This window comes from Stegodyphus dumicola, chromosome X1 (assembly GCF_044657685.1).
Source record: "Stegodyphus dumicola isolate Sdum_Otavi_A_Nest chromosome X1, ASM4465768v1".
Lineage (NCBI taxonomy): Eukaryota > Metazoa > Arthropoda > Arachnida > Araneae > Eresidae > Stegodyphus > Stegodyphus dumicola.
Genome location: NC_140780.1, coordinates 24714374 through 24738677, shown reverse-complemented (window position 1 = coordinate 24738677; position 24304 = coordinate 24714374). Strand labels below are relative to the sequence as shown.

The 24304-nt window shown below is 34.9% G+C and overlaps 1 protein-coding gene across 2 annotated transcripts; it reads left to right on the top strand.

Moving 5' to 3' along the window:
• The first annotated feature begins 1746 nt into the window (after window positions 1-1746).
• On the top strand, window positions 1747-23231 carry LOC118188146 (uncharacterized). Of its 2 annotated transcripts, none has more exons than XM_035358501.2 (6): window positions 1747-1902; window positions 7529-8052; window positions 10846-11109; window positions 16666-16968; window positions 19661-19963; window positions 21879-23231. In XM_035358501.2, exons 2-6 carry the CDS (start codon window positions 7529-7531, stop codon window positions 22051-22053), a joined length of 1569 nt encoding a protein of 522 aa, XP_035214392.1. In that variant the 5' UTR covers window positions 1747-1902; the 3' UTR covers window positions 22054-23231. The 2 variants fall into 2 exon arrangements, with proteins under 2 accessions (XP_035214392.1, XP_035214391.1); XM_035358500.2 differs by lacking the exon at window positions 1747-1902 and adding an exon at window positions 1909-2066.
• Window positions 23232-24304: the final 1073 nt, after the last annotated feature.

The following is a 24304-nucleotide window of genomic DNA, read 5'->3' as shown; positions in this document are numbered from 1 at the left end:
TGAATTAGGTCATCTTAGATAATGCACTGAAATTGGTAACATCCTTCGTTGTGATGATTTCTCATTTGTGAAAGTAAGTAATTGAATCAATATTGAAGAACTTTAGAAGCTTCAATATTGATTCATATGATCAACAGCTAATCAATTCAATATTGATTTATATGAAACACGATGATCACTAGATCATTATGTTTTTGTAAGGGAGCTAAAATAAAATATTACATTTCATCAATCTAAATTACAACAATCTAGGCAAGCCTACCACAATACCGAAGGGCCAGGGTTCGAATCCCGGATAAGACATGGATGTTTGTAAATGTAATAGTGTCGATGTGGCATGCCGGCACCCTAAATATGCGGCGAGCCGAAAGTCCTCTCGTGTGGATTGGTGGGAGAGGAGAGGTGTGAGAGACGCCCCCCGGGGTGCTCTCCCTCAAAATTGGGTGAGGAAAATAGAAGTCCAACCTCTCTCCGGAGTAGGCCTGGCAACCATTGTTCCATGTAATATGGACACGACAACAACAATAACAATTACAATGATCAAGTATTGCATAATTTAGGCTTATAAGAGAACATTTCCTATCCAATTAACTCTGGTGATTTTAAAATGGCCTGAACACATCTGAAATCGAGATGCGTTGTTAGTAAATGGGTACGAAAATATTAAAATATTTTGGAATGATCTATTTCTCTACTTCCAGTTGAAATATCATATGAACAATAGTAGTATAATCTTGGTTAAGTGTTGAATTTTTAAATGAGTCTTTGGCAGCTGACAGTACTCGATACTGTTTTCTCCCAGCCACCTATTTTACTTACATTTAGCTTTATCATTGCTAGCCATGTTTGCTAGCGCAAACTGAGGGCCAGAGGCAAACCTTGTAGGAGCGTTTTGTCTTGTAAAATCTCATATTTTAAATACTTAAATTGTACATTTTTTTTTAATATCGCACGTAGCGGCTTCTTTCCTGTTATCACACAGGCTATGCAAATTGATAGAAAATTAGGCTGAAGAGCTCATACAAAGGTTTATTTAAAACCTTCTACTCTGTTCGGTGTTACTTCGCTGGAAGATTAAGTCTGGACTGTAAAGCCCCCGACTCTCTTCCTTCATGGAGCCGGAGTTAGCATTTAAGATAATTAAGTGACATACAGTCTTGTTTGCTGGAGATTCATAACCGCAATGAGATAGCGACAGACTTTATGCAAACTTAGCATCGAAACATGAACTTCTCTGCGAATTAAAAAAAGTATCAATGAAATCAAAGAAAGAAACCAAATTAAGTGCTCTGCTTAACCACTTAAGCAGAGCCTGAAAACCTGTCTACTCATATCCTTAAGCAATTACTTTTTATTAAATATTTTGAAAATCATTCATAAGAAATCTATGCCACATAAACCAAATTACCCAAATTACCAGGATGTAGTGATAATCGTAAAAGGAGCCAAATAGTGAAAGATTTTTATAGAATTTGTGTAATCTGGCCTAGCGAAAACTAATCGAACGTAAAGGAATTAATAAAGAAGTTCTCACTGGGTATCAGCACCCCAGGCGGAACTTCGAGAAGAAAATGTGACAGCACTTCTTTCCGTTGCGATTGCTTCCGGCAATTCCGAGTTTTATTTAACACATAAATTTCCCCTATCCGTAGAACCTTAATAGAATAGAGCATTGAACAGAACGGCGACGAGTGTAAAAGAGCGTGACGCCTTTGAGAATGATGTCGATCCGAGGATTAGGAGGATTGGTTTGAGAGAAAAAAAAAGTGTGCCTGTGCGTATGAAGGTCATGTTGTGGGGTTGGAAGACGAGTTTTAGGTTCAAGCCTGGTTTATCCCGGCGAAGCTTTTTCTTCGGCATCTTCGCCCACAACGCCTCAGAACACATCGAATCACAATCGAGGTGAGTAATATTTTCTCACCACTGGTGAGTATTTAATGCCGGTTTGTTGACTCTACAGTGGATACATAAACTCCTGTTTGAACGCACGTGCATCTTGTGAAACACACCGTTGAAACGCAAAACTTTGGATTACCAGCTACCTTTTAACCATTGTCTGGAAAAAAGTTTGTAGATTTGAATATAGTTTTCAAATATATAGCTAACTGTCCTGACTGTTCTTAGTTTTAAGTCTTTTAGTTATTTTTTGTTATTGCTAAAAGTCATAAAACAATTCTTTGTGACTTCCAGGTTTTTAAAATAACCTTTTAACTAAACTAACTTATTCGTAATCTTTCTCTAAATCTGTATCTTTAGGATAAATAATAATTTCAAATTGCATACTTTGCATTTGTATTTTTGATGAGAGTTTAGACTGTAGTACCGGTTTTTGAACACTGTAAAGAAATTAATTGATATAGTAAATTAGTTTTAAATTTTTTGCTTCGTCAGCTTAAGTAATCTACATAAAAAAGAAAAAAAGCATTATACTTGGACTTTGAAATTAAAAAATGCTCCATGCCTTAAATTACTTCTTATATTACATCTCTAGTGAAGTATTAATTGTTCCTTTTCATGACTATTATTCTGAAACTGCAGTTTATCTTTCATTTCTCCTTGTGTTTATCAAATATTATTGTTCCAAAAATATTTGCTATAGATTTTGTACTTGACTGGGAGTAAAAGAATTTAATTTTAGGATAGTAAATGGCCTAATTTTCATGGATAAAAAAGGATGAAAGGGCTTGAGAACATTAAAAAAAAATTTTTTTTTGGACATTACAATTTCTAATAGCAATTTCTTAAAATGCAGCAAACAATATATTTATTTAAAAGTAAGCTATTGACATTATTCATATTAGTTTTGTAATGATTTTGACTTTAGCAACGGAGATACTAGTACTTTTGTCCCGTGTAATAACTGGTAACTCACCAAAAATCATCTTGAGATGAGGCAAAAAAGCACTTTTTTATATTGACAAGTTTAAACCATGTTATTTAATATAGTTAATTATTTGCAGTTTTCTCGATTATGAGATTAGTGTATTATATGCAGTTCCCAAAATCATCCAAAAAAAAAAAAATAAAATAAAATAAAAATAAAAAGGAATGCAAGGCTTATTTTTACGCAAACATGTATTTATGTTAAAAGTATTGAAAGCTTGTAGAATGATTCAGGTATATTATAAATAGGCGATCAAACTAATTTCAGATTGTCTTCAGAAATTAAGACTAGAGAAAATTCAACCCATGACTATAAAACTGTAGATTAAAACTGTTTATAAATTTTAATGCTTTAAGAACTAATCTAAACATAAATAATATAAAAACATTTATCCTTCACCGAAAAGTAAACAAATGAAAAACGTCTAAAGGTGGAAAATCATACAATTGCTGTAAAAATGCGTTTTGATTTCTAGAATAGTATTCTATTTTTCTTTCAAATGATCTCTATCAGTGAGGTTTTCCACTAACTTTTATTTTTGCTGTTGATATGTAAAATACCTACATTAGATTGACAAGATTTAGTTAACAGTGATAATACCGTTATCTATGCATTCAAATGAGAGTAAAATTTTAATGCCAAAATGAAAAAGTTAAGTAATTTATATCAAACTTCACAACTTCGTTTATGTAAATATATACAAATTTCAAGTTGAAAATTTAATTTTTTATAATATGCATAAACGTGTTAATATGTTTCCTCCGACTTGTTCAGTGTAAAACATTAACGAAAACCATAATAATGCCCAGGTTTAATCTTACAAGTAGTTAAAAGCCAATTGTTTAATTATGAGATTAAAAATTTGAAAATCGTTTTTATTTAAGGAAGCATACAATTCGTAGATGTATTTAAATTTTAAAAAGGAGGCTTCTGAAGACCTCAGCAGGTCAAATCATGATAAAATAAAGGTCAAGAACGAATCACTCGAGTCTAACGTAAAGCAGAAATTAAACTGAAACTGGCTCTTAGCTTTTGTAGCTCAGCGATAGAGCAACTTGCCCAAACAAGAGAGAGGAGATTAGTTTCTAATCTTAGCCCGCGATAGCATTTATGCAATGTAGCGAATCACAAAAAAATGCTTGCTTTAAATGTAATTATATGCGGATTTTCCTTATAGGTTCTTTTTATCTTTTTTAATTCGATAGCCATTGGCTGCGTTTCAAAATACGTTGCAGGAACACAATTTTTGTTTTATGTGAAATTTCATAAATATCTGTCAGAGGAATATCACAAGAAGATCAAAATGCTGTTAAGAGTCAAGCATTTAACTTTTAAAAAATGTCTGTATGAATTTACCTCGACTTGGATTATAATTTTATTTTCCTTAATGAAATTTTTGTCTTCCATTTAATATCAGATTCTAATTGGTGTTTGTTGTTTTAGCTACCTAACACTTAAAATCTATTGGCAGTAGTTACATGTTTTTAATCCTGTACGATTTCCCATTTTTTCCCTTTGAGGGCTCTTGAGGGTTTCTTATCATGTTTGAAAGAATATCTTCTATTTTCTTTTGTCCGGAAAGGGCACTGGAGCTTTGAAAGATTTTTTTCCAGCGCATATGATTGCATACTTACATATATGTATGAAGGACCTTTCTTTACAAAGTAATTCAGTTAAGCGGATACAACTTCTGAGATGAGTAGGTTACGAGTAGGTAAATGGGAAAGATGTAGCAATTAAGGATCGGATATGTCATCTTCATGTATTATTGCATAGAGACTACAAGAAACGAACAAGCGCTATTGAGAGAATAAAATGCTTTTATTATCCATGAGACATTTGAAGGATGCATTAAGGCTATAGAGAGTGTTCAAAATTGCGACCTTGAATTATGAATATAACAGCGCTCGACATTATCGGAGTATTGAATCAGATACATTTTGGAAAATTCCTACCATGTCTTGCGATGGATTCAGCTAGAGATATGTGCTACAATGTCCTCGTCGTTTTCAACGGCAATGTCATATATCTATTCTTTTGACGTAACTCCAAATGTAATCAAAGCAATTTAAGTCCGCCGATCTCTCAGTTCAATGAATAGACTACCACGCCACTTAAAAATCATGTCTGAACTTATGAAGATGGCGTATTTGATCCTACATTGCTGTATGATTCTGATTTGTCTTTGTGCAACCCACTTCGACTCGAAGGTTTTACACGTTTAGCTGAATCAATTTATGTGTTGCAGATCAAATAATTAAATATGTTTTGAAGGCCCAGATAAACATATGTCGAAATGCTACACTTAAACAATCGGTTGAAATATAATATTGTGGCACTTTAGTACTGAGAACACGCAATGAGCAAAAGAGTTATATGCAATTCTGACAAAATAAAGTTAATTTTAATAGACAACGGCATTCTTTTAACACGAAACTCGTGTCTGGAAACAGAGATAATCGCAGAAGCTAATCTTAAGCATCTACTGAATTATATTTGCATTCTCAATAGAATGGAGTGAGGCCTGGTTGAGCAGTGGCTAGCGCGTTGCGCTGCAGCACCACAGGTCCGGGCCTCGATCCCTGGGTTGGGCAAGGTTGACTCAACGTTTCGCTCCTTGAATGGGTGGATAAAATGAGTACCAAGTGCGTCTGGGGACCAAACACTGGGGTTCTCGCGACAAGCTGTCCATGTATCCAGGGTATAAGCTCATGCATTTCGGGGCCCACGGTTAAGAAAGACATTTGTTGATATAAATATTTTTCCTCGGAAAGTGCATTTAAGACATCATCGTGTTCAAGCCATCTCTCAACTTTTGGAGCCATTTTCAAAATAAATATCTTATTCTTCATTCTAGTGAAACAAAATAGTAGCAGATGATTATACTGAAATTGCCTAATCTTCATCTCAAAATTTTATCGACGAAATTTAAATAGAAAATCTTTTCCATAAATTACGAACGATCTTTTCTAATCTTATATTTTAATCAGTTTATGTGGTCTTGTGAAGAAAGTGCTCAGAAAAATTTGAGATAAGTACGTATAGAGTAAATATATATAGCGACAAAGTTCCGAATCAATAAAGGTTTCCTTTTCACACATATTTTTACATTGCTTTTGAATTTCCAAGTATTAATAAATGGTTTCACCAAAAATTGAGATTTCATTTTAATGGAAATGCTATTCTCTAAGTATGCTTTAGTAAAATGGAAAATTCTATTAACGAAGGATTTGTCCTTAAAATTGCAAATGAAATGGCTGTTTACGGATTATCAAAATTTCTTCTACTAAAATTTTAAGTGCTTGCGAAAGTTATGGATGTAAGAAAAGAAGTTTGAAAATTCTGAAATATTTTATTTCATATTTATTTTTTAGTTTTATGGAGTTAGCTAACGAAGTTAAGTAAAGCTGAAGAATCATTTTTTAAGAATTATTAATTTACTTTTTAGCTGTTGTGCTCAATAATATAGCTGTGAAAAGTACTTAAAATATTTTGCTGCCTAAAATGGAAATGCTGCATTCTTAAGAAGCATAATCATATTCCATATGCTCTACTGTCCTATAATAATACATTTTTTACAATTTTTTGATAATTTTGATAAATAAATTCATGTCTTTCATTTACCGTTAAATAAATAAATAATCGGAAATAAATAATAAAAGGAAGTATATACTGTACTAATGGTACTTTGAAAACAATGCAGTCGTTTTATTTAAATTTTAATGCATTTAATGCTGTAGATGCTAAATCGGCTTACTAGCGACATGCGGTGTCTACAAAGGAATGGATGTAATCAACACGAGCTCATGTTTACTGGGAATTCCTCGTTCAAGGGGAACAGTTCCAAGCCCTTGTCTCCAGCACGAAGGAGGTTTAACGGGTTACGTAGTGCTGTCGGACAGGAAAAGCACATGGAAAGCATCATTCAATATAACGCTCATGCGTCCCCGGACATCCAAGAGCATCGCAGATCTGTTATTACTCTGTCTCAAGCTTATTATTTATTATTTGATTAGAATGCCTTTAAACTTAATGCTGTAGGTGCTAAATCGGCTTATGCGAATGATAACAACAACAATTTGGGCTGCCCCGCCTCGTGAACTCAATCACATTACGGGTCCACTCCCCCTTTGGGCACTTCGTGGAGGTTCAACCTCCACTATTACCCTTCCAAGGGAGCAGCCCACCACCTGGATAAGACACCAGGCAGCACCGGTCGTCAAGTTGCTCCTGCCAGTCGCATGGGCGAGCCCGTCGCAGTAGGCCGTTACTCAGCAAACCGAGGGAAACTAGCCCTTCGGCTACGGTTCCACACCGCTCAGGACATGCCAGTCCCCGAGGCCGGCCAATAAGTGACCTTTCCCAGGGGCTTCAGAACCACCAAGTTCATAAATTTTATCCCCCGTGGCCGAGACTGCCTAGGTACAGATCCTAGCCAGTAGCTTCGCAGAGTATGCGAATGATAAGACTAGCTCCATTCTTCTGTAAAAATGTGTTTCCCGCTTTATATTATATCGCAATGTTGTTCCGAATATTATTGCTATATTTTCCGCTGTAAGTTCACAGTTTCATTATATAAGTAAATTCTTTGGTTTGCGATTAAGGTCAATAACATTAAGAAAATTTTTCTTGTTTGGTTTTCAGATGTTGAACTACGCTTGGATTCTCGTGTTGACTGTTCCACTGCTACTTAGCCTAACGTCGGCGCTTGGTCATAGGAATAGTCCACCTCACATTCATAACAAACCTGGTTATCAAACTATAATGCCGCCTCATAGGTTACGACGTGTGGCATCAGATGCTCGTTCATCAGTTCTTCGTGTACTACAGCCTCCTCAGCTAGTCACTAGACCATCAGAGCCTGCTCCAAATTTTAGGCATCAAGGCCCCATTAAACGTGGAGGTCCCCCTTACCTGTTGATCCAATCTATGTCAGCAAATAAAAAGCCAAGAAGTAGTAGGCGTCTCGTTCTTACTTTGCCTAAGGATAATATCCAAATCCTAAATGCCGAGACAATGCCAGAAAGGGGTTCACAGCTGTTGCCTACTTCGCTAACACTTTCACTTAGAGACCCAGATTCGGAAGAAAGACCCAAAGGTACACTTCGCTTCGGCACAACGCGATCCTATGCTTCACAGATACCAAGTCCACCTCGTCAAGCTTCCAGGTAATTTTGAGTTGAGCTCTTTTCTTTTATAAGTGACAGATTTTACTTGTGTTTTAAATCCTCAAATTACTATGAAATTCAGTGAAGAAAAGTATGATTAAATATAATGTTGTAGGGTATTATATTATTTTTCTAACAGTTAATTTTTAGTTGTAATATAGTTTTCCTTTACTTCCTCATTTTCCTATCTACGCTTTCCTTGAGAGAATGAATTTTCAGATTTACGCTTTATGCAAAATAGGGTAGAAATTACTATTTAAGCTGAGGTCAGAGTTACTTCAGTTAGAGCATGTTCTAGCTTTTGACTAAATTGTTTTTAAGAGTTAAAGCTTGCTATTTTACGGCCATGCTTATTACGTGCCTGTTTATCTACTAAGACCCAACTACGCGTTAACAATTTTGTGCAGCTTAGGCTGATTATTGTACTTGGCATTAGTTCAATTTTATGTTTTCTATTTTTAAGTTCAAGGCCACACGTGCTGGCTGTCCGTACGCCCAAGTGGAGCAGTCTATGACTTGTAGAGTCATTAGGTTTTCTTTAAAGCAGCAGATAGGAAAAATGCGCTGTGCTCTCACCGTGACTCCAACCTGGACCTCTAGAAAAAGCTTCGAGTGTGCTGCCGTTACACCACGAATGCATGATAGAAGGAGGAAGAAAATACTTTATACAATCCCCCTTTTAAAGGGCGACTGGGGATGAGGGGACCCAAACGCCAAATCATGGTGGTGACGGGTTATCGTCCATCACCCTTTAATTCGGGCACCGCTGTAGAGTTATCAGGCATTTTCTTAAAGCAGGAGATGTGAAAAATGAGCCATGTCCTGGCCAGGATTCGCCCCTGGACCTCTCGAATACGCACCGAGTGTGCTTCTGTTACACCACGTAGCCATGCTGATAGGAGGGAGTAAATACCTTATAATGAGTTAAAATAAAAGGATATTTTAACAGTTCTTTTGAATTGCTACTCACGCAGCAAGAACTTACAAGGTATTTCTCCAGACTTCTTTGCATGCCTTCATGGTGTAATGGTCAGCACGCTCGGCGCGTATTCGAGAGGTCCGAGGTTCGAGTCCCGGTGAGAGCATGGCTCATTTTTTATGTTCGCAGCACCCAAAAAAAACCTTGTCTCTGTAGGGACTAGGTATATTTGGAAGCAGAAGAGATGAAAAATTAGCAACCGCCTTCGAGGGAATCGAACCACGGACCTCTGGAATACCGGCCCAGCGTGCAGAACCACTACATCACGAAGGCACGCTAGGAAAGTGGGGGAAATACCTTATATACTCCCCTTTTTAAAGCGCAACTGGGGTTTTTAGGGGGACCCACTCGCCAAATCCTCGGTGTAGAGAAACCTCATCCAACAGCCTTTTAGTTCGGGCGCCACTGTAGAGACATTAGGATTTTTTTGAAAGCAGGAGTGATGAAAAATTAGCAATGGCCTTCGCCGGGAATCGAATCACGGACCTCTGAAATACCGGCCCCGCCTGCAGAACCACTACACCACGAAGGCACGGTAGGAAAGTGGGAGAAATACCTTATATCTCTACAAACTTAGCGAATAGTCGTCTCACAGTTCGCCTAGGTTCTGGCAGTCGAATAAATTTATTTTAGCTAGAACACTACAATGTAATGAATTGTAGGAGAGAAATATATAAATGAAGCTGCATGATGCTCTTTTATGAAGTAACTGAACTATTTTCTGAATCTCTTTCTCAGTTCATTTTAATTTTAATTTTGTTTTTTAACATCTTTTTGTTTATTTCTTAATTTTAGAAATTATCTATAATTAATCCTCCTAATAATTTCCCTAATCCTAATGATTTGAATAATTTTTTAATTAATGCTGATTTAAAAAAAAATCTTGCTTCTGTACTTTAAACCTAAAATGCAAATTAAAATGCATTATAAATATACTGTTCAACAATTATAAATTTGTGAATATGAAGTTCAGCAGTGGCTATAGTTAAAGCCGAAGAACAATACAAGTTTTCATAAGAATGTGATTTTAGGCTGAAATCCGTGGATTTTTTCATTCAACCTGATGCATTGGAGAAACCAAAGATGGCAGGAGGGTTACATGAGACGGCTATTTTTTCCCCCTCTCCCATAAATAAATGCGAGCTAATTTCATTCCGGAATTTTGCCACGAAAGCTTTTATTTCTTTAGGCAGAAAAATTTTAGCTGTAAGGTATTTCTCACACCTTCCTAGCGTGCCTTCATGGTGTAGTGGTTCTGCACGCTGGGCCAGTATTCCAGAGGTCCGTGGTTCGGTTCCCGGCGAAGGTGTTTGCTATTTTTCATCTTTCCTGCTTCCAAATAACCTAATGTCTCTACATAGCTTTTCGAAATTTTCAACAGAATGTTGGAATTTTTTAAAAAAATAGGCTGAAATTCATAGGCCTATACTTTTTGTTTAAAAAATAAAATTACCCGGATGCACATGTCTATAAATAAAGCTGAATCGAATATCACATCGTATCTGACAACTCGAAGATCCTAATTCTACTCTCGGCAAGATCGCAAATTAGTTGTTCACATTTTTCTTTCTAAAAACCTAACAGTATCTAAAATATTAAAAAGGAACTTACAGGAGTCCCATAAAATGCATGTGTATTTATATATATTTGATATGCATGTATATGTATATATATTTGATGACTTTATACGTTCGTCATACATAAACTCACGATCATCATCCTACACTAAGCAAAGAAATTTTACTTATATCATAAGAAACTATTACAGTATATTCTAAAACATAATTATATTTACTTTCCTATTCCACCCACAGATTTCATTACGGATTTGTACCAATGACACAGTCGGACAGTGAAGAAGAGGACGGAGGTGGTCGGAAACCAGGTCGCTGGAACAAAGGAGAAGTGTCCTACGAACTCGATGATCTCGTGGGTTCCTCTGGGGGTCATGTGACCGTGATCAAGGCTCATTCAGCTGCGTCACCTAAAATAGTTTCCGCCAGAAAAGTCAACGGAGGATCATCTTTCAAAGCAATGAAAGCTATAATAATAGAACCTAAGGAACTTGAAGCTAAAAGGTAAGATAGATTTTTATTGCAAGAGCTTTAAAAGTTCCTGTTAAAACCATTGTTCATAGAATAAGCGTCTAAGCTAACATAAAACGCTTATTTGAATTGATACATATTTACTAATCAATTGCCATTTCTTTTGAGCACACAAAACAGCATATGTCAAACGATATACGCCTGATTATATAAGCAGCCTGTTTAATCTCCGTTGATCAGAATCAGCGCTAGCTCTAGTCTTCAACAGGCAAATAATTAGGAATGATGACCCATCAAAGTGATCGCAGTTGGAAGCTTTCTTTCAGAAGATAAAGTATATTTTTCCTTTATTAGACTGATCTACTTAGAAAGAAATTACTACTACTTAGCTAGAAAAAGTACTTAGAGAGTACTTAAAAAGAGTTACTTAGCTAGAAAAAGTACTTAGAAAGTACTTAAATAGAGTTACTTAGCTAGAAAAAGTATTTAGAAAGTACTTAAAAAGAGTTACGTAGCTAGAAAAAGTAAACTTTAATAATGACGCTTTACAAAAAAATAAAAATAAAATAAAATAAAATTAAATAAATAAATAAAAATAAAAAATAAAATAAAATAATAATAATAATAATGAATTGGTCATTGACAGTAAAATTAGCTAGACATCTCGGTAAGTTTATTTCTTGTTCAAGAAATACTACATTCAGTTTATCTCTTCAAATCAGCTCAAAGAAGGTGAATAACTTAAATAACAGAATTATCTTATTAATGGAATAAGGTAGCTATACTTCTTAACTTTAAAATCATGTCCTTCAAAGTCGTACTGAAGGTTTTTTTTTCATTTGTGATCGTAACGTGAATCGTCAAAAAATTTTTTTCACCAAATAGAATGGATTAGGGGATTTTAGAAAATTACAGGAATCGAGCATCCTCCGCGGCAGTCATTATTATGGTTGCGAGATAATCCAGAAAGGGGAATTTGAAGTACCTATTCTTAAAGTAACAGACTGCTTTTGAAATCTGTGAAAACAATTGGATTTTTTCCAAAACTTTTTCTTCAATCCTGAAAAAGATATGCAGAAGCAGTCGAAAATGAAATGATGGTAGAAAAGTACAAGATTTTTTAAAATCTTTTTATATGAATTTTAACTTTCTAGAATTAGAATCATATTCTGATTTTCCGAAGATGTAAGATTAAATGTATGTTCAAGAATGCATAATCATTTCTTTTAACAACAATAATTTGCTGAACTAATTAGTATTTCAACATTTGAGCTTATGAGTTATTTAAAGTATTATTACACCTTGTATACAAATACTGCATATTTCCGCGCCCTAACAGTCTACACATTGATCAGATATTTCGGACCAAGAAACATGAAAAATAAATTGCGTCTTCGCAGGGATTCTAAACGGGGATCTTTCATGATAATTACTTACACCACAAAAAGGAACACTGGAGAATACGAAATATATTAGGGCTACTTAGAAACAGACTCATAAATTTTTTATAGTAAGGAAATGTCCTATTTTTAACTTGCGAAATAATAATTTGATAAAATAAACTTTGAACCTTCTTGCTCCACCAACATGATATATCAATATAAGTAAGTATATATAATAACATGATATTACTAATATTGATAATAGATTAATCAATTGATAATATATCAACATTAGTAAGTTTCATGTTTTTGAAATTCAGAACTTAGTTTCATGAAAAGCCAGGTATTATTAAGTAAATAAAGTAACGCATAGTAGCTTTCTATTTATCTATTACAGTTTATTATTATAAAACAGATTGGCGGCAATTATAAAAATATTAAGAAATGATTATGTTGTTATTGTGTTGTCCATGCATTTCACGGAAGAATGGTTGCTAGAGCCTCAAGGAGGTTGAACTTCTATATCCAACCCAGTTTTGAGGAAGAGCACCTCGGGAGGGGGATCCGAGGGTCTTCCCCCTTCCCCCTACCACAATCCACACGAGAGGACTTTCGGCTAGCCATATATTTAGAATGCTCCCATGCCGCAAAGCCGCTATACATTTACAAGCATCCATACCTTCTCCAGGATTCGAACCCGGGTCCTTAGGTACCTCAACAGGCTCCCTAACCACTATAGCGTCTGGGCGGCAAGAAATGATTATATAGGTATATCAAGAAATAATTGTTAATATATCTATATAAAAACAATTATTTTCGTGTCCTATGTTGCATTGTGTAAAGTAATATAAAAACTTTAGAACTCAGCAAACATTGGAAAGTAAAGGATCACTCTCACAAATAATTTTTGAACAAAAGAAAAAGTAATTTCTGAAATAAAAACTAGAAGGAGGATTAAAGAACATAGCAAAGAGAATATTTTATTCGATTTGTTTTATCTTTCAGAGCAAAGGGAATTTTTGAATTATTTAATGCCTTTTAAATTAGATGCTTTCTTTACATCTAGTACATCCATACCTTCTCCAGGATTCGAACCCGGGTCCTTAGGTACCTCAACAGGCTCCCTAACCACTATAGCGTCTGGGCGGCAAGAAATGATTATATAGGTATATTAAGAAGTAATTGTTAATATATTTATATAAAAACAATTATTTTTGTGTCCTATGTTGCATTGTGATACAATAACCCAAAAGAAAGAAGAGATAATTAGGCTTTTCTTGGAGTGCCATAATAACCCAAATTTGAAAACAGGCAAACTTTAACTTCCCCGTGTAATAGTGTAAAAAAATGTAACATCTCACATGTGAAATCAACATTTATTCAGAATTTTAATTTGCAATAAAAACTTAGCTACATCTTCTACCACATAGAAACTAGGCAAAGACCAATTTCACGAATGATACTCCCGAGTTTCGTCGCTGAAGAACATAACACAGAAGGAAATAACATGTCTCCCTCAGTTGGGCTGTTGTTGTTATATTATTAATGCAGAATATAATAAACATAGTACAGTGTGATAGTAAATAGTACAATTCGTATTAATAGTAAGATAGAGAAAATGTGCTTCAATTCCAGTTAGCATCTGTAACCAAATCAAATTTTGATTTTCCTCATTGTTAATTGAAGCAGAGTAAAAGATAAGTTAAATCTGAAAAAAGTCATTTTGCTATAACTATGTGGAAAGCAACTTAAATGAAATTTTCCTAAGATGACAATTCTGATTTTCTGCGGAGGAGGTAGTCTTAAAGAGCGTACTTTCAGCGCTGTTTAGTACCGTTACTTGATTACAATTTGAGAAATATTGGTCTATTTCAGATAGTGTAGTCTTAAAGAGATGAGAGGTTTCAATTTAATTCTTTATTGAAACTATATCTTAATTTTAAGAAATATTACATAAAAATATGCATCGCAGATACATGAAAAATCGAAATTATAAGAACATATGTTAAAAGGATCTTAACTTTGTAGTACATGTGTTTCTCATTAAAAGCCTGATTGGGTGTGATTTATGATAATGAAATTTAAATCAACAGTCATTAAAGTCATTTCTGTAAAAGTTGTTGTTGCTTCAACTATTCGGGTACTTGTAACTTAACGCTTTCGTCTGCAATGGCCCAATAATCAGCGATCATTAGAAGTCTCATCGCCGAGAACATTGTCCAAGGCAGACAACAGAGACGATCGATTTTACAATCGTGAGAAGGAAGAAGTTCCGTCCCAATTTTGATGGAGAAACCCTGCGGGACGGAATCGAAGGCTTTCCTTTCCCTGCCGCCAATCCATTCGCCTTTCGGCTCATTGTATATTTTAAATGCCTCCATGCCATAGAGACATTGCACATTTGCAAACATCCAAGCCCTCAATGAGATTCTAACTTGGATCCAGGCGTACGACAGCTAGCAGCGCTAACCACTGTACCGGTTAAGGCACCTTTCATTAAAATTAAGTGATTCTGACCTGCTGTGGTTTAGTGAAATAGATGAAAAGAAAGGAAATAATGGTATAATAATAATAATAATGAAAATCTGAAAGGAGTTTTTTTAACGCTTTGCGTGTTACCTTTATTTATTAAATATCAAATTCTTCTCACTTAAACCATAAAATTCAGTTCAACAGCAACATTGCAAAATAATTTTAAAATGAGCCTATCTTTAGAATTTCCGATGCACAGTTCCGCGCGCTGGAGATAAAAAGGTTTTTTTTTTTTTTTTTTTTTTTTTTTTTTTTTTTCGCGTAGAGTATTTCCGTTGTTCGCTTTTAAATCATTGAGTTTGTTAATAAAAATTTGGTTAAAGATTTACAAAATATGAAACCGATAATAAAACAAATTCCAAATTTGGGCTTCCAGATGCCCACATTCGGGTGGAAATGTACGTTATTCAAAATTGAATAGCTCTAGGTACCATTGTTTTATCACAATGCGAGAAACATGCATACATTTATGCAGATTCTTCATTATTCAATTTCTTTAAATATAATACAGATTAATATATAATATTGCAAATTAATATTATTATAATATTGCAAATTAAAATTCTGAATAAGTGTTGATTTCACATGTGAGATGTTACATTTTTTTACACTATTACACGGGGAAGTTAAAGTTTGCCTGTTTTCAAATTTGGGTTATTATGGCACTCCAAGAAAAGCCTAATTATCTCTTCTTTCTTTTGGGTTATTGTATCACAATGCAACATAGGACACAAAAATAATTGTTTTTATATAAATATATTAACAATTACTTCTTACTATACCTATATAATCATTTCTTGCCGCCCAGACGCTATAGTGGTTAGGGAGCCTGTTGAGGTACCTAAGGACCCGGGTTCGAATCCTGGAGAAGGTATGGATGTACTAGATGTAAAGAAAGCATCTAATTTAAAAGGCATTAAATAATTCAAAAATTCCCTTTGCTCTGAAAGATAAAACAAATCGAATAAAATATTCTCTTTGCTATGTTCTTTAATCCTCCTTCTAGTTTTTATTTCAGAAATTACTTTTTCTTTTGTTCAAAAATTATTTGTGAGAGTGATCCTTTACTTTCCAATGTTTGCTGAGTTCTAAAGTTTTTATATTACTTTACACAATGCAACATAGGACACAAAAATAAATGTTTTTATATAGATATATTAACAATTACTTCTTAATATACCTATATAATCATTTCTTGCCGCCCAGACGCTATAGTGGTTAGGGAGCCTGTTGAGGTACCTAAGGACCCGGGTTCGAATCCTGGAGAAGGTATGGATGTACTAGATGTAAAGAAAGCATCTAATTAAAAAGGCATTAAATAATCGATAATACAGGGCGATAATATTTGGTGGCAACAATTTGAAAAGTGAATCGGACATTTATAGTGAATCAACGCAAAATGCCAAAACGAAATTAGTCCTTCAGGGAAAATTGTCCCTTTGGACTAATAATAATAATAATAGTAATAATAATTTGCTGAGAATATATTTCTTCTAAATCATACATTATTAATTTTATAAAAAGTTTATCCTCCTTCACGTGCAGTGAATACTCAATACTTTTATAGATGTCAATATAACTTTCTAAATTACCTATTTTTTTACTTAGTTTCTGTATTATGAAATGTATAGTAAAATAACTGTATATTAATTAGTTTTTTAATTCAATAATTTAGAATTCGCGTGGTAGAAGCAAGTACAGAGAAAGTAAGTCCGATGAAAGCAAGACTAGTGAGTGCCCCTGAGCCAATGATTGCAACTGCAATCAAAGCTAAACCCCAGCCAGTGTCGTATAAAAAAGCCATTGTTTCCAAAAGTAAAGGAGAAGACTGGGCAGCTTCCAATATCCATTACATCAAAAGTGAACCACCGCAAGATGCCGCACAGAGACTGCAAGAGGAAGATATGCCTCCAATGGAACTCCAGTGTGGTGGTACAAATGATCTCGGCTGGTGTGATTTGGGCTCAAATTACCCAAGGTAACAAATACATAAATCAAATTGTTTAAAAAGCGTATAGTTTGGCGAAAATTATTTGTAAAGAACTTGTTCCTAGCAGGATTAAGGAGTTCCTAGCAATTAAGAAGATATATTTAGTGACTGTACGTACTTGTACGTACAGCCGTACTCCATGCTCTGTCAATTAAGCTGGTAAAGCCTGAAATTAGAATAATTTCTTTCTTACTTTTCTTGCTTCTTGTAATAAAACGGGTGCTTTTCTATTCCTTTGTACGTACAGCCGTAGTCCATGGCCTGTCAATTAAGCTCCTAAAGCCTGAAGTTAGAATAATTTCTTTTATAATTTTCTTGCTTCTTGTAACAAAACGGCTAAAATTACGGGCTTTTCTGTCTTTGAATTCAACGAGTCATTTATACATCGAATTAAATGATAAATACCGTACTTCGTGTGTTCTCCTCCTGGTCTTTTAGCACCAAGATCTGAAAATTTAGAAAATATTCGTGTGATTTCCCCCTTCTTCAGTGCGCGTCCCAAAATTTTAAAAGGGATTCGTCGACGTAATGACTGTTTTCACTTGACTAACAAAGACAAAGGTCTCAGAAACCATCTGCGAAGGTCATGCCGAACCTTTCCCTTCTAACTTTTGAAGTTTAAACAAGAGCAATACAAGAAACCTATCCTTCATGGTAAAGCAAACACGAGATGACATTCAGTCTACGATTTTGCTGAAACAGCTGCGCATTCATATTCTCTAATTATTTATGGATGATCTGAACAGAGGCCTCTCTCGATTTTCGAAAGATAAAAGTAGCAAAAAAAAGTGGGGAAATACGCAAGGAAAGAGGTATATTTCGGATTAAATGCATGGTTTGAGTATATTTAAGGAGCAGTTTAAAGGGGCTTTTTGAGAAATGGTGAGTTTATTTCCTGCGAAACTATTAAATTTTGATCAAGAACTATACCGCTAAAACTTGTAATAGAAAGGAATTTCGAAACGAAACCTATATGTAATATCTTTAGTTTTGTATGAAAAAGGGAAAAATTAAATTTAGGCAAAATTCAACCTTAGCGTATTTTAATTTCAGGAATTAACTATTTGCATTCAGGTACACAAGTATACTTCTTTTTGAAAGAGCAGAAATTTTCTGCAGAATATAAAGATTAACCACTGAAGTGTGCTGATTTGAATTGCATAGAACCTTTCCCATAAATTTATTGGAAAATATTTTAAACATTTTAAGAATTTGAAAATCTAGTAGACTAACTATGTAACTTAGATATACTTAAAAAATTAAAAACAAGATATATTATGAATGCGCACAATAGATATACTCGGTAGTTCCATTGTATTAATTTCTGAATTGCATAAGACAAATTTCCTATCGACTGAGGTAATTGAATTTCTAATGAATTAGCTCGGAAACTTGATTTATTTCAATCGTACATTCTTTAGAGGAGATATATTTAAGCAATTAAATCCAAATATTTTTTTAAAAGCAACGGAATTACTTTATTTTAATCCTTTCCTGCACGCAACCTTTTAAAGTTGGAGTTTTGATGAAACAAAAGGTAAGCAGTCTAATTAGGCCTAGAGGAGTACACAAGTAAAATTTTGTGAAGATAGCACTTATCGTTTAATTCTGTGGGTGTGCCCAAAGTGGGCACACTGATTGGAATAGAGCTTCGAAAAGAGTGCTGAAACGAGCATTGTTATCAATGAACTGACCGATGAGATGCGAAGAAACAAAAAATACAGACTCTCAGTTGTCCTAGATTATCGGTGAGCCCGGTCTGGGCACACCTAGGATTCGTCGTTTGATTTTAAGCAAGATTTCCAGGTAAAAATTTAAAACTAATTTAGAATAAGCAGATTAGCATACAGCCAAAAAAATAACATAGAAATTTCTTTTCAAACAATTTCTTTTATACCCTAAAAAAATCTGGAAGATTTCTTTGAAAAATGAGGGTCTTAAAAAACTAAACATGGCTAAAATATATGGACTGGTTTGTGTTGAGCTGCTATCTACTATAAATAAAGAACTTATAAATCCTATAATCAGAGTAACCTATAAATCCTTTTTCATTCAATTTTTCTGTGCGTACAGAAGGAATGTTTAGGTGTGTCCAGATCGGACACACTGTGCTGCAAAGAGTTAAAGAGAGTCCACCAGGCGACAGTATGGTAAGATCGTTGAGCACTGGTAGTTCGATCCAGTTTCTTATCCTGGCGACCTGATTGGCTGCATGGAAACTTTCCTAGTTTTTTTTCCTATGTGTAATGTGAATATGAATCAGTTTCCCTTAGAAAGTTTCCTCTGAAGACATGCTTCTTCTTAGGCGGAGCCAACGTGAGCTCTGCCATAGTCAGTTCAATCCAAATTCAATCGATTTGAAGCAAAACTGTTCATTTTTAAGCCAAGTTTTGTCAATATATAATATAACGCAAGGTCTTTACTTACATCCTTCACTTTGAATAAGATTTTGATAATAGTAATGTTTAGCTCTCTTATTATGTACTACAACACGACTGATGGTACTGCTTTAATCTATTATGAAACGATCACAAAATATGGTTTTTACTGTTTGGGCAACCAATTATATGAGCTGCTTTGGAGAATTATATATGTTTTTTAATTCTTCATTTTTATTAGTTATTTTTTATTTTCTTAAATTTTTAGTTCAGTAATGCTCTCCAACATGTTATATTTTCAGTTCTGAAGTATCCCAGATAATGGAAGTTTGTGAAGAACTCGTGAGTCGTATGTTTGTTGAAGTTCCGGAAGATTTAGGAATAATGGAAGACATTGCTTCTTATTCTCTCTCCAGGAACATTAGTGACCAAGTTCCAAGACCTTACTGGCAGTGGAAGGAAACTCCAACGCATTTTAAAAAGCCTTTGTGTGAGGTAGAGAGAAATTTAATAAGACCAAGTTTTGCTCAGGATATTAGAGGGAAATGGCATGTCATCATTCAGACTGAAGCATTTCCTCAAAGGATAGCGCTTGAAGTATGCAGGTATGTATGAACTAAAATTATCTGCATTCCGCTTCTTTTTAAGTTTCGCAAAACTTCGCTAAGTTTTACTCATTAAAAGTATGCTTTCTTAGTTAATCATTCCCGCTGATACGTTGACCTCAGGTAAAACTAATATACTTTACCATAACCTCAACGCGGGCACAAAATAAATTAATGAGCTTTCCTTGGATCTAGAATGAAGCTTTCAAGGATTTCGATAAATGTATATAATGATATCCGGACAGTTTAATATATCTCTGGACTGCTTAGTAGGTGCATCTCTATCCTAATAGCTTACGCCAGATGTATTACATAGCTCCCTTGTAGAGACATTAGATAATTTTTGGAAGCAGAAGAGATGAAAAGCTAGCAATCGCCTTCGCCGGGAATCGAACTACGAACCTCTGGAATACCGGCCCAGCGTGCAGAACCACTACACCACGAAGGAACGCTAGGAAGGCGGGAGAAATACCTTACATACTCCCCCTTTTAAAGGGCGACTGGGTGTTTAGGCGACACAATCGCCAAATCCTGGGTGTGGAGAGTCATCATCCACAACCCTTTTAGTTCGGGCGCCACTGTAGAGACATTAGGTTAATTGGAAAAGCCGGAGAGATGAAAAATTAGCAACCACCTTCGCCGGAAATCACACCACAGACCTCTGGAATACCGGCCCAGCGTGCAGAACCACTACACCACGAAGGCACGCTAGGAAGGCGGTAGAAATATCTTATATACTCCCCCTTTTAAAGGGCCATTGGCGTTTTTAAGGGACCAAATCGCCAAATCCTGCGTGTGGAGAGTCATCATCCACAGCCCTTTTAGTTCGGGCGCCACTGTAGAGACATTAGGTGATTTATGGGAAGGAGGCAAGATGAAAAATTAGCAAACGCCTTCGCCGGGAATCGAACCACGGACCTCTGGAATACCAACCCAGAGTGCAGAACCACTACACCACGAAGGCAGGCTAGGAAGACGGGAGAAATACCTTACACTTTTACTGCTACCTTCATTTATCGTTTCCAAAGTTTCGAAGCATGTATATAGCGTCTTTAAAAGCATGTAAATAGATATGATACACAGATAACCGTGTAGATAGGAACTGCCATATCACACCTGCATTGTAATGCCTGCGAAGCAAATTTGTCAATGTAAATACAAGCCCACTTTGATGCTATGATCCTTGAATAGCGAATATCTCATATTTAGGATATAATTGTTGAATGACTCTGCATTTGAGTTGCATAACATTCGGGTTTTTTGATTACTTATATTTAAGCACAACACAGAAAGCATGAAGACTTGTATATATAATTAAGGTGAAAAATGATGCTAGTGATAACTGATATTTCTATCGATATGGCCCTTTAACCACTCAAAGAAAAGGAAAGGGTATTTGGGAGGAACGATTGATCACATATATGAAGTTAAAATATTGTTGTACTCATAAATTATTATCTATTTTACTGCTCACTACATTGAATAAATTTAGTTTATAATTTTTTTCTTGATTATAATATTGGTATCATTGCTAAAAAGTCTGATAAAATCTTGTTTATGTCTATACCGTTACTTGAATACTTGGAGTCAAAATGTTCGCTATTAAAAGATCCGGATCCATGAATTTCACAATTCTCAGCAACTTGGATTGCAATATTCAAAACCGTATAGTCTTCAGTCTCGAATATGGCGATTTAAAACAATACAAAATCAAGCAACCCTTTCGAGCTTTACAGGTAATATTTAAAGTATCTTGCCTGCTTCGGAACAAAAACACATAACATTTATTTAAATATTAATTTGCTGAACTGAATTATTACTAAATATTTTGTTATTAATTTTTGTTAGACGGTTAGTTAATTTTTAAAAATATTTTGTCGTAGCTTATGCTAATAACATAAAACCTTCTTTCTAGGAAACCTGGAGATCCTTGCAGGTCAAGTGAGATGTGCAGCTCAAATCAATCTATGTGCGTACAGAAATACAGCCATCATCAACTTATTAGTTTTGATCCAGAAAGCGCAGAAACATGCCCTTACGTACGGCTTTACAAATTTCCTACGTCATGTGTCTGCAGAACAGCACGATGAATGGGTTTCACTAATGCTAATTATCGAGCAGCATATCTAAGACAAACGCAAATTCTAGGAAATACAGTTCATTCTTGATATTTTCAAGTCAATGACTAGTCACTTGAGTAACTTAAAACCTTAATTTGTTCATAGTTTCATTTTTGCTGTTAAATGATTGATGTATTAGATAAATTATATCGCAGAGGCTATGCTCAAAATTAAATTGTAACTCGCTTCTTCCTTTCAGTTAGGAAAGAAAGAAACTTGAATCATTAAGAAAGCTTTAACTTATACTGCTAAACGGAGTTTTTTAAATATATGTCGTTGATCGACATTTGTCACAATGAGTACAGCAATAGATTATAATAAAGAAAGTATGCTACTGCTATAGTTATAGTTAGCGTTCTTAGGAAAGCGTTTCTGTAAAAGAAAAATTGCGAAACGTAAGATGATGACCGGTGTCTATTGAACTAATTTTAACATTTATTTAATGTTTCATGAAATACCTTGTACAAAGTAAATATTAATATTTTAATATGCGTCATTATATTGGCATAGCGGGCTAAGCATTTCCATGAACATTTATGCTCGTAAATATTTTCATGCATTTTGCTGCGTCGGCGTATCCGTAAAAAAAGTGCACATAATTTAGTGCTCGCATCTTAGAATTTTTCTCTATCTTGAAAAATTCCTTAAATTTCATAAAAATTTGCACAAGAAAACTTTTTACTTTTTCGCTATCCAAGAAAGTAGTTCCTGTTTGAGAAATATGACACAACGTTTTTTCTCCCATTTTGTTTGTTTGTTTTGTTTTGGAACCTTAATAGAGATTCACAATTGATGCCAAAGATTTGAATATTTTTATTTTCAGCATCTGTTTCATAAATATACGGTAGTAATTTATTCATTTAAAAGAAATACATATGGTTAAATCACGTGCATGTATTGTAATTTATTTCAGTTACGTGAATAAGTGAAGTATGCGCTTTCATATTCCTATGGCAAGATTTATGGGAAACGAGCTTGCTAAACTGTATTAAAATTTTTATACTTTATTACACAAAATGCAGTTTATATGTTTTCTATCTCTGTGTGTAGGTAACTCTATTATAGTGAAAAATTTAAATAAAGATTTTGTTCTCTTGTATTCGTATTATTTGTTTATGCACAAATAAAGAAGTAAGCTTTAAACCTAGCTTTTGCCTGTTGTACATTATTTTATATGCTAACGTAAGAAATTCATATTTCATTGCATCAATAATACTTAATGATAAGAATCACTGCAAAATTCTTCAGATGGCCAAACATTTGCTTGTTAAAGCTGTCACGTAATTACTCCACCTTTAGGTAGCCACAAAGAAAATATGGCAAAAACTTGTGAAATCATTAAGGTTTTTTAAAGCAGGAGAGGTGAAAAATGTGTAGTTCCCTCGCCGGGGCCCACCAGCGGCCGAGCGGTAAAGTCGCTGAACACTGGTAGTTCGGTGCGAGGTTCGAATCCCGCGAACGGGCTGGCTGCATGGGCGTTTTCGTGGTTTTCCCCATGTGTAACGTGTATACGAGCCAGTTTTCCTTAGAAAGTCCTCCACGAAGGCATCCCTCATCTTAGGCAGATAGCCCTCGAGGCTTTGCCATAATCACACACACACCCTCGCCGGGTCTCTAATCCTGGACTTCTTGAGTACGCGTCGAGAAAGCTTCCGATTACTCCATCTCATCTCCGAGAGCGTTGCTCGGGACGCACTGAATGGGATAGATCGACATTACATTTGTGCGAAAGAGAAATTGTGGTCGCCGACACTTAGCCGATAACCACTTATCCGACGAGGCATATAACCGATAGTAGTTAGCAGACAGGTCATTTAACCGACAGTAGTTAGCTGACAGGTCATTTAACCGACAAATACATTTAGTCGACACGGACAGTTCAATTAACTACGAGGCGTGTGTTACTAAAGAAAAATACAATGCACCCTATAGAGGAAATTATTAGAAATGTTATGAAACAGGATATTTAACAATGAAGATTTTCAAGTGGTATTTATGGGTTTATTTTACAAAAAAAATGGAATTCGCTCTTTACTTTATTGTTATAACCGTTACTTTTTGCTGGCAAAGCAGAGCAAATTATTAAAAAAAATATATAGCACCATTTTGAAGCTACAATCTTCTAACAAACCGAAAATATATTAATTCTAAAAAATGCAAGTATTATAAATGTAATAATTTTATTTTATTGACTTACTCGTATATCGCCGTAACTGAAAAA

Coding starts and splice junctions, on each gene's coding strand:
- LOC118188146 (XM_035358501.2), top strand. CDS start 7,529: ATGTTGAACTACGCTTGGATTCTCGTGTTGACTGTTCCACTGCTACTT. Junction 8,053..10,845: donor CCACCTCGTCAAGCTTCCAG/GTAATTTTGAGT, acceptor TTCCACCCACAG/ATTTCATTACGGATTTGTAC. Junction 11,110..16,665: donor AAGGAACTTGAAGCTAAAAG/GTAAGATAGATT, acceptor TCAATAATTTAG/AATTCGCGTGGTAGAAGCAA.